At 37.1% G+C, this 20,678-nt stretch overlaps 1 protein-coding gene across 6 annotated transcripts in view; it reads left to right on the top strand.

Moving 5' to 3' along the window:
• CACNA2D1 (calcium voltage-gated channel auxiliary subunit alpha2delta 1) overlaps positions 1-20,678 on the top strand; it is a 484,461-nt gene that overhangs the window by 346,284 nt on the left and 117,499 nt on the right. For all 6 annotated transcript variants that reach the window (XM_011223063.3, XM_019798051.2, XM_011223062.3 and 3 more), the window contains exons 7-8: positions 1,084-1,215; positions 18,740-18,809. In XM_011223063.3, coding sequence (XP_011221365.1) covers positions 1,084-1,215; positions 18,740-18,809 — 202 coding nt within the window. The remainder of the gene's footprint in view (positions 1-1,083; positions 1,216-18,739; positions 18,810-20,678) is intronic.

Below are 20,678 nucleotides of genomic sequence, written 5' to 3'. Positions count from 1 at the left end.
GGAATTCAGCAGTGTCTCCAGTTCTTATCCCCCACTCATTTCTGCTGTTTAGGCCTGACTGTAGATTCTCAAGTGCACAGTGGTCCGGTCTCCTGATCTGCTGGGGGCGTGGTACATGTTTTCCATGTAGAGTGAAAAAAAAAGATGTGAGATGATGGATGTCATCTTTTTGTGTAAAGGGAAAATAATATTCTAAGTAAATGTTCACTATGTTAGAAATAAGATGCTCTGATCATGGAGGCCCATAATCTTTAATGGGCTAAATCCCACATTATGATTGCTTCTCGTTCATTGTAATAGATGGCATATGTTTTTAATACTTATCCAAGTTCAATCAGTAATTATAAGTAAGAATCAAAATCGATGGCCTGGCCCTTATTAGCATCATTCTCTAATATTTAATTGAACTAACCAGAGAAGAAGAACTAATGCTCACAAAGGTAGCAGTAAAGCATCAGCTATTTCCGATTTCTAACATTGGTATTGTCAAGCCTCTAAATGAATTCTCTCTTTGTCAAAATGTATACATTTGTTGTTGTTGTGTAAACAGTTAATAGACTATGTTAAATGACAAACATTTTTTTTTTTTCAATTCCAGTAACAGACCAAATTATGTTAGCGTGTTACAGAAATTCATCGGCAGTTGAGGAAAGTGAGGCCAAGTGTGCCCCCCGCCCCCCTTCTCAACCTGGAGAGTTGCTGTTGCCTGTTCTGTGTATCACAGTGGTTCGCAGGAGGGAGCAGTTTTGTTTGTATTTTGACAATGTCTGGAAACACGTTGCTTATCACAGCTGGGGGGGCGGGTATGTGGTGCTGGCATCTAGTGGGTAGAGGCCATAGATGCCGCTAAACATTCTACAAAGCACAGAATAACGAAGAATTACCCAGCCCAGAATGTCAGTATGGCCTTTGTCATATAAAAATTTGTTTGGAGAAATAATTCCATGTCTAAATGACAACCACTGGGTTAGCGTACTTTCTGAGATAAAATGATGAAAGGTATAGCATTATTTTTCAAATAAATGAAGACAGAGTCAATTACTAATGATAAATTTGAATTTTTCCTGTTTTTTTCTTTATCAGCAACAATTGTGTTAAATGAACTCAACTGGACAAGTGCCTTAGATGAAGTTTTCAAAAAAAATCGAGAGGAAGATCCTTCATTGTTGTGGCAGGTGTTCGGCAGTGCCACAGGCCTTGCCCGATACTATCCAGGTAGGTGCTCCGTGACTCAGTGGGTATCAAATCAAATGGTAAGTGCCAGACTTAATATTTCCTGGTATTTCTTAATATTAAGCTAAAAACCTCTTAGCTTCTCCCGTATTGTGAGAAAAAGATACCACACTACTTCTCTAAGGAAGCGTAGTCTTCCTTACATGGCTCTGTATCTTACCCAAATCACTTGAAACCGAGAGACCTCAGGAGCAGCTAAAGCTGTTGGCATCTAGAATCAGGCGATGCCATGAGCAGGTGTCTGTGTACCCGGGACAGGAGGTTATCATGGATCGTTAAATAGTCCTGAGATGAGGGTCTGTCTGCTCAGCATGGACAATGTGTTGAATCACATTGGAGAATGGAATAGTATTTTTAGAAGCTAACTGAAATATTTCTCCAGATTTCAAGTTCGTGTTTTTATATGAAGGTGTTGATGCTTTGCTTTAATCAGTGAATGTGGATTTGTTAAAATGAGTATGACTGGAAATGAAATGAAATTTCAAAGGAAGTAGAGCTTCCATAAGTATCAGGTTGGATTAATTTTGAGGGCATCTTAGTAACGATACATATTCAGTGAAGATCAATGTTTTACACATCGAAATGAACGAACTCTTTTGTGATAGCCTTTATTCTTCTAAAGGAGGGTAAGGAGAAATAAATCAACAACAAAAAAGAAAAGTTTACGACTCGTATAGATTCCGAGAACCTGTTGAAAAGACTTTAAGTGAAACATCTGAGGGTATTTTTAAATTTACCTTTTCAAATGGGCTGACAAGCACAAATGCTTGTTCCTGAGTGTTACAGGATACATATTATGTAATTTGACTTTAAACAATTGCGATATATAGAAGAATTCTTCTTGAGACTTAAGTTTTCTAAATATCTTTAACAAATAGAATTATTCACAATAAAAAGTCACACCAGTGAAAATGGGGTGAAATAGACGTTAGCTAATATCTAGTTTTGTATGGCAATAACAATAAATAAAAAAGTATGTGGGCATCATCAGACTGAATAGCACTCAGATTAGGTAGACGTTCAGCATGGATGCAAATGCCAGATGGTAAGATCAGTGACAGTTCTTTGTAGAAACCCAATGGGCTAGTCAAGGCCTACTTCACTTTTCATTGTTGGAAAAAATCATGAGTTAATAAAATGATGTTAGTATCTTTGTAATATTACCCTATTGGTTGTTACAATAGTAGAATTTTCTACTTGAAGAAGTATGATTCGGTGTAATACAACCCCTCTAAATAGTCTTGAGTTATTTACTAATATGTTAAATATCATGTATCAGGAGACTGAAAATTTTAGTATATAAGATCATATTTTTAAAAAGCAACACTACTCGTGAACATAACCTGATATAATAAACCTTGGGGTGCCTGGGTGGCTCAGTCAATTAAGCATCTGCCTTTGACTCAGGTCATGATCCCCGGGTCCTGGGATCTAGTCCCACCTTGGGCTTTCTGCTCAGTGGGGAGCCTGCTTCTCCCTCTCTCTCTGCTGCTCCCCCTGCTTGTGCTCTCTCTCTTCCTGTAAAATAAATAAATAAAATCTTTAAAAAATTATAATAAACCTTACAGTGATATCAGGCTTTACAAAAGTAATTAGATACCTGATGACCTATTCAGTAATACACAGATATAAGAATACATTTATCAATAACTTATAGCATTTTATAGCTGTAAAGTCTTTTAAATTGTATTGCCTCATTACAGATTCCATGTATGAGAAATAGATGGAAAGGTGGGAAAAGATGAGAGAAAATTAGTATAATAATGAAAAGCCAAGAGCCCAGTACCAGAGGGAAATTGATGATGCCGAGAAGAGGAAGAGAGACAAATATTCTAAGAGAAAGAGGAAGGGGAACAGAGGGAGGATTGCATAAGAAAGGAGAGAGAGAACATGGGGTCAAGAGGAGGAAGGGAAGACAGGTTGAGTTATAAGCACTTTTCAAAGATGACTCTTTTTACAAATAGCAGCTAACTTTTAGCCTATCTTCTATATTCTTTCATTTTAAATGCTAATCAAGGATAATGACTTTGATTTTTTTCTTAACCCTCTTCATATGTTTTTGAACATGTTGACATTTGTCCGCTTTATCTTAAAAAGATTTTTGAATGTTTAATTTAACTGAATCTTTATGATTCTCCCCCAATATTAGCTGTGGAAGCAACCCTCGGCCTCTCACAGTACTTAGTTTTTGAGCAAAGGTGTGCCAGAGAAGTTGGTTCACTGAATGGCTGATGACTTGAATTCATTTACCTGTTAGAGGAGGTCATTTAAAATGGCTCTCTTGACTGCTATGAAATACACTTGAAGTAATTGAAACTTTGGTGATCTCTTCCTAAATTCTTTTTATTTCATTTTGTTTTTTACTACCTTTTGGCATACAAAAGCCATACATGATGGGTACAACTTGGTGAGTTTGGACGTAAGTATACACCCCTGATAACAGGTTTATATACTATAAACCTATCCATCATCTCTAGAAGTTTCTTCCCACTGTCTTATTTATTATTCTATTTTTTGTGGTAAGAGGGTTAACAAATTTTTAAGTGTATAATACAGTATTTTTAACTCTAGGCATTATGTTAAACAGAAGATCTGTAGTGTTTATTCCTCTTACATGACTGAACTTTGTATCATCAAACACCTCCCCATTTCCCATGTGCCCCAGCCCCTGGCAATCACCATTCTTCTCTACTTCTGTAACTTTACTCTTTCAGATTCCTCACAGAAGTGGTATCATATAGTATTTGTCTTTCTGTGTCTGGCTTATTTCACTTGATTTGATGTTCTCTGGGTTCATACATGTTGTCACAAATGGCAGAATTTTCTTTTTCTTTCTTTTTTTTTTTTTTTTGTTAAAGACTGATTGTTGTTTTTTGTTTTATATTAACAAAATAATAGAACCAAGTCTCTTTATCAAAGATATTAAGACAATATTTTAAAACTAAGCCACCATATTTCTGTTGATGCTGACATGTTTTCAACACATCCAACACTTTTTTCAAGTTTAAAGTCCTTTTTTTTTTTTTTAAGTGAAGTGATTTTTAAAAAATTACATAGGAATCATAGTTTTTTCTCTGATCTTATCATTTTGATACAGGCCAGGATGAGGTAGAGTAGCTCATCCCTAATAAGTGTCTGTTAAAGTAAAGGTCAAAAATAGCCTTTAATATTGTTAATTATCTTACTATGAATGGAAACAGAATATGTGTTACTTTTACGTAATTGGATTTTTATATAACAAGATTTGTACCTCAGGCTTAGATCTCTCTAGTAGCTGTGAGAAACTGGTTGGATTTTCTAAATTTTCTCAGCCTTGGTCATCAAATCTGAAAAAAATATGAACACTAACTCTTCAGTTTATTCCCTGGAGGTTGTTATCAATGAGACAATAAACTGTAAAGTACTTTGGAAATGGAAAACAATAAGCATTTTTACAAGAGTGAATATCATCTACAGTAATTTTGCCTAAATTCATTTTTCTCTTCATGTGAGAAATTGAAGAACATAATTGAGATTACAGTTATAGTTGACAAGGAAACTGAAATAGCCATCTGTTTACAACCCCTTGCACATTTCTAAGCACTGATATCTACTAGTTAACACCACAGGGTAGAGGTGGTCTGGAGATGAAGGTTTTAGTTTTGGACCTTGATTAAGGCACTTCTCAATAGGGTTTCCAGGTCAAATAAAAGTTGCTCAGTTAAGTTTGAATTTCATGCAAACAACAAAGAATTTTTTAATATAGGTATGCAATATTTTGGAAATACACTAAAACCATATCTGGTCTTTATCAAAATTCAAATTTAACTGGGTGTACTATATTTCTTTCAGTTAAATCTATCAACCCTATCTCTCACTCTCTGAGTTTCTACATTTGTAATATAGGAAAATCAGCTTCCATGTTATGTCCCAGAATTCTTGTGGTGATCAAACAAAATCTATTACATATATTAATCTAAGTGTAGAAATTTTATATTTAAAAAAAGTTTTGTCAACTATCTTTTAAAAATTTTTTGCTACAGGGTGCCTGAGTGGCTCAGTTGGTTAAGTGTCTGCCTTTGGCTCAGGTCATGATCCCAGGGTCCTGGGATCGAGCCCCACATCAGGCTCCCTGCTCAGCAGGGAGTAGGCTTCTCTCTCTGCCACTCCCCCTGCTTGTGTGCACTCTGTCTCTCAAATAAATCTTTTTAAAAAAAATGTTTGCCACAGTTACTGAAAATAAAGTGTTTTGCAGAAACAAGGATCCTCTGACTCACAATAGAGTCTAAAAAATGTCATTCATGTTGAGATGCAATTTAGAGCAGGGTTGCTTAGCATTAGTGGGTTAAGCAAGTATATTCCACCCAATAGGCAGCGTATAAATGTCACTGCCATCATTTGATGTGGTGGCAACCTTTGGAAAGCACAGACTTCAGTCAATAATTGGAGGACAGTGATGTTTAGATTGTAGAATTGTTAAAAGAAGAAAACAATTAAATACACTTCCTAGCAAATTGCCTGCATATAGGAGAAAGTCGGTGATGATTAGTCACTTTCATTAGCTCCATTTATCAGATTACTTAAATGATGTGGATAAACTACTGGCTCCAAGTAAAGAAATTTCTAGAGCTGACATCCTAGAAAGGCACCTCTGCAGAGCTGGTTTGGTTAGTAATCAGTGGGGACTTGAACTCTGACATCTGTCTTTGGACAGAACCTCGATAAACTGCCTGTTTTTTGATTTGGCTGATGTGTATGGAAATGAACTGTAAGAAGGATTCTGTGTGTCTTTTTTCTTCTCTTCCTTCTCCTCCTTTGGCTCCTCCACTCCCTCCCTTCCTACTCTTTCAGTTTCCAACTTAGGAAGTGGATAGGCTGCGTGATAATAGAAGGGACATTATATTGTGTGCAGAGTTTGTGATGCATGTGAAAACTGCTGTCAGCGGAATTGCTTACTTTGGCTAAGTCTCGTTGTATCTGTGAGCCTCCTTCTTCACCAGTAACTTGGGATGATAGAAGATGATTTCCATGCAGACACGAACATTATCTCCTCAAGTGTTGAGGCTTTATATTTGCGATGTCCACAGTCCTTGTGTGGTGGGACAAGAAGTCCTAGAGCTAGCTTCATGCCATAGCTGAAGCTGGGAGCCCCCGTGTAGTGACATCTTCATTGACTATGTGCTGACTGGAAAATCAGTTTAATTTGTGAGTGCTTTCCTTTTAAAGCTCTTAATTGATTTGGATAAATGAACTTTAAAGCTATTAAACTGCTTTCAAGAGCTGTCAACTTTGTGAATTTTTACCTGTCGTTAAAACAGAGGTACAAATTATTCATTTACCTGTTAGTATCTCCTGAAATTGTTCTAATTCCTGCTGTAATTGGGATTGTAATTAGGAATTAATGGCTCACTGAAATGCCAATGGAGGCAGTACTTACTCTTTTTTTAGATAATTAGTTGTATTTGCAGGAAAAGAAAAGCCAAAAATCTACTTCATTTTCATATGACATTTTCTTAATGTCTTATTAAGCCCTTGTTCTTTCTCTGCCTTCCTTCATTTGTTCGTTCCAAAACCATGGGATTTAAAAAAAGTGACCTGTTGCTTGTTGAGTTAGTGTTAACAATACCTCTGGGAGACAATTCTTTGTTATATCTGCTAAGATTTTGCTAGAATAAAATGCGGAAGAACCTTTATATACATGAAGTATATGAAGAGACACATTCTTTACATATGGGTGGTCAGTTGTCCTTGAGTTGTTAGTACTTTTTAAAAAATAACTAAAAAATGTTGTAAACATCAAATAGCAGATGACAGGTTAGTCCAAAGAATACATTTTTTTCCTTTTGTGGTTATTAATGAAGGCAGGATTTGTGATAAATTTTTAACAATTTGAAGAAAATGGGATAGTGTTGGAACCTTGATATTAATGGTATGTATAGATGTACTGTTTTCAGTGATCAATTATCTTTCGTAGATGCCCATTTTTTTTTCTTACTTTGGTATTTGTGAATGGATGCAAGGTTTAACTATAAATGTATTATATTTGCAGATTGCTATATAAACAAACTTGACATGGAAGTGATTACACTATCACTTTTTTTAATGCTAGTAATTCTTAAAATCCAGTGTACCAGTTAGGAATACTACCAATTACAAAAACGATTTGATTTCAACACTATGAAAGTGTGTTTCTTACTTAAGACAGAGTATCAGTCAGTTGTGTAGTCTGGAGCTGATAGGGATGCTTCACAAAGAAGGGGTCCACAGTCCTGTTTTACTGCTGTCATCTGAGTGTGGCCTCTGCCTCAGGCCCACCATTGTTACCTGTGTTCTGTCTTAAGGGACGAGGAACAGTCTTCTCCCTCTTGTTGACGGTACTTGTTGGAAGTTACATAAAACCTTTCCTCTTGTGGGATGTTGGCCAGAATTTAGTGGCCTCATGGGCCCAGTTACCTTGAAGGGGGTCATGTGTGCAGCTGAAAAGCAGAAGCTGTACTAAGTCAGAAGGGAAGAAGAGATAATCGGAGACAAAAACACCTCTGACATGGTTACTCTGTGTTTTATTTTTTTATTTTAAGGTTTTTTTAAATTTTATTTATTTGAGAGAGAGAGAGGGAGAAAGTGCATAGAGGAAGAGAGAGAAGCAGACTCCCCGTTGAGCAGGGAGCCCAACTCAGGGCTCGGTTCCAGGACCCCGAGACCGTGACCAGAGCCGAAGGCAGACACTTAACTGACTGAGCCACCCAGGTGCCCCCATATGTGTGTTTTGAAACACCAAATTGTTTCCGATCTGCCTGAAATTTTAATCTAATTAGAGTCAACATTTATACATGTTGAAACTTAGATTACAATACAAATCATTAAAGGATTAATTATCAGATAAATTAGACCAGCTGTAACAATAGATTTGCTATAGGAGTTTTGAGAAAGATCTACCAGAGTTATGGGCTTGGCTTATGAACTATGGATTGAAAAATCAAGTTGAAGGAAAAAAGGCAAAGCCTAAATAGAAGGAAGCAAGGCACAAACTGAGAAACAGGGTGATGAGCAAGAACTGTGAGAGGCTAGTAAGCCCAGTTAATCTAAGAGCTCGTTACAGGAGAAGAGTGCTATAGAATCAAGGGTTCATTAACAGCAAATTATGTGGCTTCGAATGTCAGAATTGTTTGGGATTTAATGTGTAGGAAAATACCACCGACATTCTGAGCAGTGGAATACTATAGCTAAAACAGCGTTTTTTCTGATAGGAGGAGAAACGCTGAGAGAACCTTGACCAGAAGGTACACTATTGTAACAATCAGATGTGGGATGTTAAAGATGTGAACAAGGAACCAAATAGGAATTTATTTTTTAAAAGATTTTATTTATTTATTTGAGAGAGAGAACGAGTGGTGGGGGGGTGGAGAGCAAGAGAGAGAGAGGGGGAGAGAGAGAGAGAGAGAGAAGCAGACTCCCTGCTGAGCAGGGAGCCCGATGTGGGGCTCAATACCAGGACCCGGAGATCATGACCTGAGTCGAAGGCAGACACTTAACCAACTGAGCCACCCAGGCGTGCCCCCACCCCCCAAATTGGAATTTAAAAAGGAGAATATTTGGATAGAAAAAAAAATGAGGATATTAGAGACCTTAGAAAAAATATTGATACACTTATATGTTGCAAAATGATTACCAGTGTAGTGTTAGCTGACACCTCCCAATCACCTCACATAATTGCCATTTTTTTTTTTGTGGTGAGAACATTTCAGATGCAGTTTTTTAGTGACTTTCAAGTAGCTAATGTATTAAGTATAGTCACCATGCTGTACCCCCAGAACTTACTCATCTTTCGACTGGAAGCTTGTACCCTTTGGCCAACATCAGCCTATTTCTCCCCCTGCCCCTGGCAACCATCATTCTACTCTCTGTCTCTCTGAGTTCGGCTTCTTCAGATTCCACATGTTAAGAGAGATCATACAGTATATATCTTTCTCTGTCTGACTTTTTTCACTTAGCGTAATGGCATCATACAAGTGTCTCAGATTAACACATTGTTATATCTGAATTTTATCTCAATTAAAAGATAAAATAAATGAATTTAGTGATCAACATAAGGTGTAAGTTAAGATGACTATAATTTTTAGTTCGAGTGGATATGAGAATGTTGGCACTGTATGCTGAAATAAAATTCCAGAAGTATTTTTATTTGGGGAGTAAATTGGTAAGTTTGATTTAGAACAATAAATACACACATACACACACAAAATATTGAAATTCTCAATCCTGATTTATTGAGATGCTTTAGTAGCCTTATTTTTGTTGCCTTTTGTATAACCTCGTCTCTTACCTGAAGCTGTCTTATTTTTCGCACATGAGGGTTGTAATAGTTACTCACTTTGCAGTCAACTATGGATCCAGTCAAGCTTGAATTAAGTGATTTATTTTATTTCTGACAGGAAAGAGTAGTTGAATAGGATGCTAATATGAACCTGGGAGTTGCTTGTAATTGGTGGTGGATAACATTATATATAAAATGTGTGAACAAGTATTGCTAAAAAGCTTCAGCTCTTTTAATTTCTAAAAGATACCTCTCATTCTGTTCCTTTTTCTTTTATACTTTCTTAACTTATAATACCTTGTGTCATCCATTTTTATATACATAGAAACATCTTTGCTATGCAGTTGATTTCATGTTCACTATATTTTTTTTAAGGAAAATTAACATCTTTGTCACAAATTCGGACACCTTTCTAAGCACTTCTGTTAGGTCCACCAAATAAAAAATAGGAAACATATTATTATCAACATTGTCTAGGATGTATTGGCTTACAAGCACAGGCAACTTGTTCTTGTAGAATCATGTTTTTTTGTTTTTATGAATATATCAATATCTCATTGGATTTGTTTACAAAATGGGAAACTTTCTGTCAGAGTTCGCATTTTTCCTTTATGTAGCACATACCCGAAATTATTCTCCAGTAAATCCTCACCTTTATAGAACTTGTGTTTTCAAGCTTATTTCTGAGCCACAGCTAATCACTGCTTAGGGCATCTAAGTGATTAAGTCAGTGTGCCGTTTACTTTACCGAATATTCCACTTCCACTGCACGACGTGTTTGTTATCTGCTGCTCCTGCCCTTTCTGCTCAGTGAAAATGTTTTCTGTAGCTTATCTGGCATCAGTAGAATTACCAGCAAATCACTTTGTAATAAGTTACAGTGATTTATCCTTGGCTATGATACAGTGTATCTGTGTGCGAGTTAGTGCTACTTGTGTATCTATGAGTTAGAGACATGTTCTGGACACACTACAGTAGTGCTATCAAAGGTACTCTCAAGCCAAAACGGTGATACCATCTGAACATCAAGCCTCATGGCTCAGCCAGTAAATTAGAAATCCCTAAACAATTGCATTAATTGAGTCAATATAGTGAAGTATGGGTTGGAAGGGGGGAAAGTATTCTGTTGCTGAGGAAACCAAGATACTCTAAAAGTTCAAACACTTACTGGTAAGAGTGAATTTTGCTCTGGAAGAGCTCACAGGTGAGAGAAAAAATTATGAACATGTTAGATTAAAATGCAAGGCTAAGAGATAGCTAATAAATATATTAACAAGTTATCTGAAACAGTTTTAAGTATCAGTTCTCAAGTCGTATTATACAATCTGGAATTATTCTCTTAATGATATCTGGCTCCGTGATATGGGCTTCACATCATCCAAAGACGGTACCCTACAATGTCCATCTCCAGTTTTATTTACCACCCAGTTCAGCCTTGACCACGTACTCGTACATTGCCCTTTTCTCTCCTTTTATTTGTTTTATGTTCTACAACCTACNTATGGGCTTCACATCATCCAAAGACGGTACCCTACAATGTCCATCTCCAGTTTTATTTACCACCCGGTTCAGCCTTGACCACGTACTCGTACATTGCCCTTTTCTCTCCTTTTATTTGTTTTATGTTCTACAACCTACCTTTTCATAGCTCTTCTTCATGGTTTAATGCTAGAGCTCCATCTCTGCTCATAGGTGTCTTATCAGTCATTTAAATAGAATACAGCACCACCTTTCACGTAAAAACTTGCCCCAAAAGCAATTTTTCTTTATCTCAGAGAACTTGTTTTTTGTGTATATTAATTGTAATAGCTATCACATTTTATCTTCCTTCTAAATATAGTTCGTATTCATTCTTTCTAAAAAGCATTGCAGTGTGAGCAACGGCTGGTAGTAATGGCCATGTGTGCGTGTGTGTGCCTGTGTGTGTGTGTGTGTGTGTGTATACTCCCCATATCACCTAACACAGTACTTTGTGTATAGTGAATGATAAGTGTTTGTTAAATTAAGCTGGATAAACAGATTAACATAACAGTGATTAGAACTGAAAACAAGTATCCGAGTAGAACTTAGGAGAACTGTTTCTAAATAAAGTGAGACAAGGGCAAAACAGAGATGGAAACTGCCAAGAAACATAGTGTTGCAATTATCTAGGTCCCTGCCTATACACCTTTCCCATCATACCCCCTTAATCTATGCCAGTGTTCTCCATGGGGTTTCTGGAGTTGACCTCATGTAGTCTGTTTTTGGATTCCCTGGAAATTTTGTTGACTCTGTGACAGCAGCCCACATCATTGGTGATGGAGTAGGATGGGAAAATGGTAGGGCGTTCCAAGGCCTGGTCATAGGAATGTGCTTATGGGCAGTTAAAATTTAAGCACATCTTATATAAGCTATTTTAAAAATCTCTCTATAATAAGCAGTTTCAGTGACCCAATGTTACTGTTTTCTAATATTCACATATGGATTGCTTATTATGGGCCAACTTAGTTCTAAGTGTTATGTGTGTAAATCATTGAATTTTGACTATAACCCTTGGAAGTGGGAATAGGATTGATTACTCTCGTTTTATTGAAAAAGGTTAAGGAGTTCATTCAATGAAAAATCTAGGTAGGCTAGCTCCAAACTCATTTCTGAAGTTCTACACTAGGCTGTTTCCAATCGGACAAAAACATTTTCAAGAAGAGACAGGAGGATAGACTCTTCCTGTGAGCATTGACTCCAGTGGAATGACTGCCTTTTAGTCCTACCTTCTGCCTCTGTGCCATCAGGCTTCAGTCATTTAGCATTTGAAAACTTTATCTGGGAATGAAGATTATTTGGGAATGAGTTGCTTTTCCAGACACATGTGCCACCAAATTCAGTATTGATAGATGAAAGATAAGACATGAAAATGGAATAGATTCTAGTAATATAAATATCCAAGCAATAAGCAGTTTCCTCAGGGCCAGAATAACAGTGTCCTAAGAAGATAGAGGAATAGATAGAAGAAAGAAATAGTGAAGCAGATTTCAAACACTCTGGGAAGCATTTACTTTATTTATGTTCAGGTCTGTGTAATGGGGTAGAGTTCTGACCTCTATCAGATTATAGCTATTGTTGCCAAAGACTGTTTGTATTCCTCTCAGGTAAAACTCGTACCTAACAGGTAGATTAGTTGTAGAGCAAGTGTGGTCGCATCTAGCTGCCATTCCTTTAGTGGTTGTTCTCATCTGTAGGATCAAAATGGGACCGACGCCACCACATTTATCGTTAAGGTGAAAAAAAAGGGGAAAATTAGTGGAAGGCAAACAGCGTGACCAAAAAGTTGTACATGCGTTGCTTCTCAAATGCTGTTGATGAAAATTTCATCGCATGGCCCCACTGTGGCAAGAGAGACCAAGAAATACAGTTTCTAGTGGGTAATCACCTAAACTTGGGAGGTACTGTTATTAGGAGGATGGAGACAGAAGAGGATTTTAAAGCTCTGTCACAGACTGTTCCTTTGGTCATCCAAATATCTGTGCATATGGTTTCTCCCCCCACACATAGAACACACCATCTTTCCATAGAAGATGACCCAAAATCCCAACAAGTTAGTACAATCCAGATAAAAATCCAGGATCTCCGGGTAACATGGAATTCTCTTCATCATGTCGATAACAACTTTTCCTAATTTGACTATTTATAATACAGCAGAATATCCGTTACTTTTTTTTTCCCCCCTGTTGCCATTTTTGCCCAGGTATCTTCTATGCAATGATACTGTCTTCTGGATGACGACAATAAAAATTCCCATTTGAAAAAAAGAGAGTAGGAAATACAGAGCATTCACGGGTTTGTGGTACATATTACAATTCCTTGGGTAAGAATCACAAAGACAACCTACTCTTGGATAAAGAAAATTTCTTGGTTAGCCTATGTGTTTGCTCTGGGAGTAACCCTTCTGTCTGTAATCCTCTCTGGCACATTTGAAGAGGGATGTGCTTGGGGCTAAACAGCTTTCATTTCTTGATGTTTCTGCAGCAGGTTTAGAGCCCAGAAATTGCTTTCGGGTTCACAATAGTGACAAGATTTCTGCAGTCTAGCCTTGTGGTTGCTTTGGTAACACAAACAGCATCAAAAACAATACCGAGTTGGCTTCCACTTATTTTCTTCTTGTGCTAGCAATCTCAGTCCTAACATTTAGTCTGGAAGTCACTCTTTAAAAAGAAAAAAGAAAGAAAAAAAAAAATTAGAGAACGTAGCGGGGGCGGGGGGCAGAAAGAGAGGGAGAGAAAATCTTCAGTAGACTTTCCACTGAGCACAGAGCATAAGGCAGGGCTCCATCCCATGACCATGAGATCATGACCCGAGCTGAAATGAACAGTCACACACCTAACTGACTGAGCCACCTAGGCCTGAGTCAAGAAATCCTTCTTTTTTTTTTTTTCTAAGATTTTATTTATTTGTCAGAAAGACAGAGAGAGAGAGTACACACAAGCAGGGGGAGCAGCAGGCAGAAGGAGAGGGAGAAGCAGGCTCCCCACTGAGCAAGGAGCCTGAGGCAGGACCTTGGGATCATGACCTGAGCCAAAGGCAGACACTTAACTGACTGAGCCATCCAGGTGTCCCTAGAAATCATTCTTAACGCCAACATCTTTTTTATATTTACTGCATTCCGAACTTAGCCCATCTTCATCTCTCTCATTTTAAAGGTGGCTTACTCGAATCATTGCTGAAAACAGAAAACTCAATGCTAGAGTAGTGGACCTTACTCCTATTTTAGTTGTCCATCTGTACCTATGGCCGAGGCTGCTAGCTGCCTACCAATGCTGGGTCTTCTCATTCCACTGTGAAATTTTGCCTTTGAAAGTAACCCTTGCCAGGGACTATACTTGTCAGACGTCCTTTGTATCTCTGCAGCACCGGTAGTATATGCGTGAAAGTAAGAGGTCTCAGTTCAAGTCTGAGATGGTTAGGACTTGGGTGTGTCTTGTCCACACTTCCTGAGTGACTTTAGAAACCAAATGCTGAAGAAGGCAAGAGTGCCACCAGCTATAGGTCATTGAATACCGTCTTGAAGCAAATTTTATGCCTCTGTGGCTAGTAGTATTTAACTTAGACTGTCCTATGAGTGAAGAATAAACTTTTTGCTAATAAACGAAAGATGTGAGATTTTCATTAAGTTGATTAAGATTGTTCTCTATCACAGATAGAGAATCCTTTCCATGTCTTGGGTATTTCCCAGGTTAAAAGTTTTACTGGAGAACAGAGCCCATCTCGTAACAAAGAACCTGAAAAGGCCACCTATTTGCCTTTCTAGTTTCTCTGGCATTTTTGTATGGGTACATCACCCTCAGTCTATTTCTGAGACTCATCCTGGACCTTGATACAGCAGCCATGATATGAATTCGGGAATGTGGAGAACTCATTCTGGGACAGTAGTATTTGGGTAGGACCATTCAGATTCCTGGAAATTTTGTGATCTAGGCACTACACATTTATTGAAGTAATTCTGGCTTAAAAAATGGTCCAAACTCGTTATCATGGCTTAGAATTCAGAACCATCACTAATAATCCGTTGAGGTGACCGAGGTGAGCTTAAAGGAAAGATCTACATAATACCAATTAGGTCCAGCCAGTAGGACCAGGGTTGGGTTTTAAAGGCAGTTTTGAATATGTGAAGTTTACTTTTCTCTTTCCATGTGACCAAAAATGCAAAATTTATTAGAATTAGAAAAATGCTGTCGAAATCGTTAATGGAAAATGCAATTAGCTGTCATTTGAAGTGGTGTTTCTACTCAGTTCATCATTGTGTTTTATTATTTCCTGGCAGCCAAAATGAAAAACTGTACTCTCATATTATTTTTAGAGCATTTAAACCAGAAAATGGCTCTACAATCTGTATACTTTCTCAAGAATATTTCTCTAACCCATATTTCAGTATTCTGGGTAATTGTACACGCAAGCACCTTCTGAAGTCAGTGACTGAGTGACTAGCATGGCACACCCTGAATAGCATATGAAGTAGAATTGCAGTCCAGTAGGTTCAGACAAAGACATGCCCACAGTTCATTTCTGATTGGAGAAAACATTCTCATAAATGGTCATTCTCACCATTAACGATGGCATTCAAAAATAAGATGCCCACTTTTTGAACTCCACTCCTTTCTCCTGTCATCCCAAAATGCTTTCCATTAGTGGAAAGCAAAAGAGACGTCTAAAATGAACCCCATTATGCCTTTTTACAGGAATTTTAGAAGCTCCAATTTCTTCTCAAAACACATAGCTTTCATTATGCATCATTAAGAAGTGATTATTTCAGGTAATATCAGTGAATGGTTATTATCTTTTTACTATTTGACCTTCTGTAATTCTGAGCCTCTATAAATAATGTACCACTTAAATGCTGCAGCGGGATTTTACAACAAATTAATTAGTGATATCACAGAAGAAAGTACATTGTTTAATTGTACCATAATATAGATATCTTAATTTAATATAATCAAGGGATATTTCCTAATAGTAAATATCTCAGAAGACTTCCAAGAGAATATTATTAATATTTTTAAATATAAACCATCTAATTTTATAAACCATATTAAAATTGAATGGTCTGGCTCTTACTATACATTGCAAACCTTTCTGTCTTTAAAGATAACAATTTTATGGAGCATAGTACAACATACCACAATTAATTTCAGTTAATTATAGTGAAAACAAAGTGTAGATGAATGTCATCTGCAAAGAATTCAGAAATCTAATTTAAACATGACTTTCAAATTTCAGTTTTGTTAAGTCACTTGTCAAATTCACTGTTTAACCACTTCCAGCTCATGGTGGTTGTGGGGCCTTAGCAGTGTTACCTAATGTCACTCTGTCATCTCTCCCAATCATTTGTAACAGTCTGAATCCAATCAGGAGAGATAAAACGGTATTTTGAAGAGGGAAGTTATTTTTTTTTGAAATTTATTTTTTAAAATAAAGAATTATTGTAACAGGACTTGGAGTAATGAGGGATTGGCTAGACATACAGATCACTCTGAATAATATAGGAATACCAGATATGGTATTATGTAATGTAATCTGTAATGACAATTACCCCGGCATTGACATAGCCCAAGAAAGCAACCTCAATCCCCGGTGCCTCTGGGTTGAGATCCAGATCTTGCTTTTTTTTTTTTTTTTTTTTTTTAAANTCAAGATTTTATTTATTTGAGGGAGAAAGTACTTGCATGTGTGCAGTGCAGGGAGCCGGGGGATGGGCAGAGGAGGAAGAGGGAGAAGCCAACTCCCTGCTGAGCAGGGAGCCAGACACAGGGCTTGATCCCAGGACCCTGGGATCATGACCTGAGCCAAAGGCAGATGCTAAACCAACTGAGCCACTCGGGCCCCCCGAGATCCAGATCTTCTTATAGAAGATGTCATCATGGCTCACCAAATGACCAAAAAGTTGCTATGGTGTGATGCTAGAATGGTTTGCTGGTGATTCATCCTCTAGGGTTCGAAATGTCTTGTTGGAGACACTCCACTACAAAAGTAGTCAGGGAGTACGGCTGGCCAGTTTTTTCTGGAGAATCTGAGAGCCCTCCCAAAGTTACCCAAGCTGCAGGAGTTGAGCCCTGGAGAATACAATGCATGGCTGGAGCCAGACACCAGGAATGCTTCACATGCCCCAAGAGCCTTTGAGCAAACAAATCAGAAGCAGGGAGCAAAAACCCGTTTCTCATTGAGTGTCTCTCTTTCATCATCTGCTGACAAAGCTTAAAATTGTGCTCCTTGGTAAAAGAAAAATATTTAAAGAGCCCAGATCCATTTTCATAGCGCAAGATAGATGGGTGAATTTGGAGCTGAGAGGCAGTAAATGTACAACCGGCAAAACATTGTACTGAAAGGATATCATTCATTTAAATTTGTAGTTATTGCCTAGACCCCAGCTTGGGGAGTCAGATGTTACAGAGCACTAGTTGAAAGTGAACTAGCATGTCTCCTGCCGTCCTTATTGCTTTATTCCAGGGCTCCCACAAAAAGAAAAACAAAGTGAAATGTTACCTCACTGGCTCTAAGTTTTTGCAAGTGCAGATTATAGGAATAAAAGTAAATTTATCATTTCATTTGCATTGACTATATTGTAAATGATTGTTGGGAAAGGGCTAATTTAAACTGTTTTATATAAGTGTGATTAGTCCTTTAAAACGGATGTCATTTTATAATATAGTCACTAATGAGAAAGAAATTCCGTAGGCAAGGAGAGACTCAGAAGTTATCTATTTTTTGACATATCCTAATTGGCCAAATTATTGTAGTTGGCTGATAAACCTGATTCACAGTAAAGTTTTCCATAATTTCCATAGTTTTGAGCGAAGAAAAGGGCAAAATAGATTGAGGGGCATAAGTCATGTGAATTAGTCCTATGTTCAAAGAGAGGACTTTTTCAGCATAAAATTATCATCTGATTTATCAGCATTTATTATTCTCCATTAGGTCTAAGATATGTGTGTGTGTAAAACACTAATTAAAGGGTAGATTTGGTTAGAATAAGTGTAAATTAATTGCATTTAAAAAATCAGTGCAGTTAGACAATTTTTTTTCCTGATGATTGCAAAATGATAAAGGCTCTGAAACTAATACAAGATTCTTGAATTTATAATTGAAGTGCTTCAGATCATTCAAATAAATTTAAGGAAAATAGTTTTCCATGGATTTATTTTAATTCTACTTAACTTTTTTAATTATAATCACACATGTTCTGGCCATCACCACATATGTGAAGAATAAATCATGCCATATATAAATAACTATTCAAGAGAAGCAAGTGTCTTTTTATAGATCAAGATAGTATAACATTGCATGAAAATATAAGGATCAAATAATTGAAAGCAAAATTTCCATTAGTGGCAAGTAATTTCTCTTTTAAGGTAAATTTTTATGTTAGTAGAGGGGAAGTGAAATGTATAACCGCTGGACACCTCATGAAACATGTTAAGTTAGCATCCAGAAAATCCCTATGTCTACAAGTTAGTTATGAGATAATGTGAAACATAAAATTGACTAGTGTTAACTTTCTTTTATACTGCTGTGTTTGCCATTTTAAAAAAGACTAAGGGTATAAAAATTATAATCTCATTTTAACTATTGCTCTGATAAGTGGAATGTGTCAGTGCAGTTTTGTGACTTTTGAAAATATCTTTATAGATCATATGTAATATTTTTACTTAATTTCTCTATTTTTAATTTAATTTCTCTTTCTTTTAGCTTCTCCGTGGGTTGATAACAGTAGAACTCCAAACAAGATTGATCTTTATGATGTACGCAGAAGACCATGGTAAGAATTTTTAGGTAGTCTGAAAAGATGAACTAGACAAAAGGTCACATTGTTTTGTGAAAAAGTTGAAAGGATTTCCATTTTAGAATGAATATTGTCTAATTATTTTAAAGAGCTCTGGTGTGTGTTATTTTTCTCCCATCTAATAAATAAATGCAGTTAAAACTCGAAGATAGTTCAAGTGAGCAATGATAATGAAAATGGTTGAAATGATTTATCAAATGATTTCAAATGGACTAGTTTTAAGTTTTATATTCAATATCATCTGTAAATCTCTTGTAGCTGGTGGGGGTTTCTATTGAAAAGCTCCCAGTTTGCTTGGAGTAGAGCTCTAATGAAGTGTCTCGACAGAGTAGAAGAAGGTTTGCCTCTGGCAGTGAACTAATGAGAACTGGCCCCAAGGTAAAAGCTGCCCCTAGTTATGGTCACGTAGCTTAGGTTTCATTTTCCCAGAAGAAAAGCTTTTTTGCTTCTTACTACTAAAGCAACTCTTCCCCTAACATATACCTTGAAAAACAGCAAATGGCTCATGATTGCACTCACTGGGAAACAACTATTAAACTTGTGCATTTTGTTTCCATTTTTTAAAAATGTATTTAATGTGCAGATTTATTGTTTTTTTTATGAGTTCACATTTATACAATATACTTCTTTGTAACCTCTTATTTCATATCAATACCTTTGAGTGCTTATGCATAAGAGACATGCTTAGTGTCATTTTAGAATGATTATATGGGAATTTATTTTGAAAATCCCCTATTATTGGACATTTAGGTTATTTCTGACTCTTTGCTAGGGTTTAAACAGATTCCAGGATGTGTGATGATTGATTCAAAGAAATATATTTAAGACTTTTAAAATGTCCCATTAAGCATTACGGTAGCAATTTACATGAACACTGGCCACGAATGATAGTACCAGATATAATCCACATAGTATTCTTGTTAAAATTTCTCCAGGTGTGGTGGCCCTGGAGCTCTGGGTTGTTAAAGGGAAGCCGAGACTATGATATCACATAGATGGTGTTAGGAACTTGTTTTTGGGGGGAACCTGAGAAGCAAGGTGCCAATTTCCCAGCCTGACCTCTCATCTTCCCATAGAGAAGAATGCCAGGACCATTTCAGATGCTGGACGTGAACTAGATTTGCCTTTCGTTGGAATATGCTGGCAAACCTGCCCCTTTTACCTTCTTACAGAGAAATGGACTTCGGTGCACGTTATAAACTGTGTCATGAACACATAGTCCTGAGTAGATACTCACTGTTTTGGATGTTGTCTGAAAGCGAATTGGCAGGTTTTCTGCAGGATTCTGAGAAGCTAGATTTAGTAGTGACCAAAGAGGCCTGAGAGATAACTAGAAAGTTGAGTTCAGGTTCAGCTCTTCCTGGTGGGTAATCACGTCAGCCCTCTGACCCCCCTCGGGCTGTGGCCAGGCAGCATAAACTTTGGGGATCATTCACCTGCAATTCAGTTTATCTCTCTACAGTTTCTGAACGATCTGAATACAGCTCTCCTAGATTTGCTTTGAGATGCAGAGAGTCTAAGTCTGTAGGGCTGGGGTTCAATGTGAGAATCAGTGTTTTGAACTGGTTCTCCCAGTGATTCTCAGACACTGAAGTTCTCAGAGGCACCACCTGAAACCCTTGGTAATGTTATATATTACTCTGTTTTAAATTATTATCCCTTTATGTTACCCCTTAGTATTTCTTTTCTGTTAATAGTTGTTTTCTCGCATTCCTAGACCACCTAGCTATTTCTGTGTTTATTTCTTGCATTGAAAAATAGGATATAATCTTACAATTCCTTAGAGTGAATTCTAAACCCAAGGTCAATAAATTGGAGTTTAGGATATGTATATATTCATATATA

Source organism: Ailuropoda melanoleuca, chromosome 1, assembly GCF_002007445.2.
Source record: "Ailuropoda melanoleuca isolate Jingjing chromosome 1, ASM200744v2, whole genome shotgun sequence".
Taxonomy (NCBI): Eukaryota; Metazoa; Chordata; class Mammalia; order Carnivora; family Ursidae; genus Ailuropoda; species Ailuropoda melanoleuca.
Note: the sequence above shows the minus strand (reverse complement) of the source record. Positions and strands in the feature narration are given on the sequence as shown.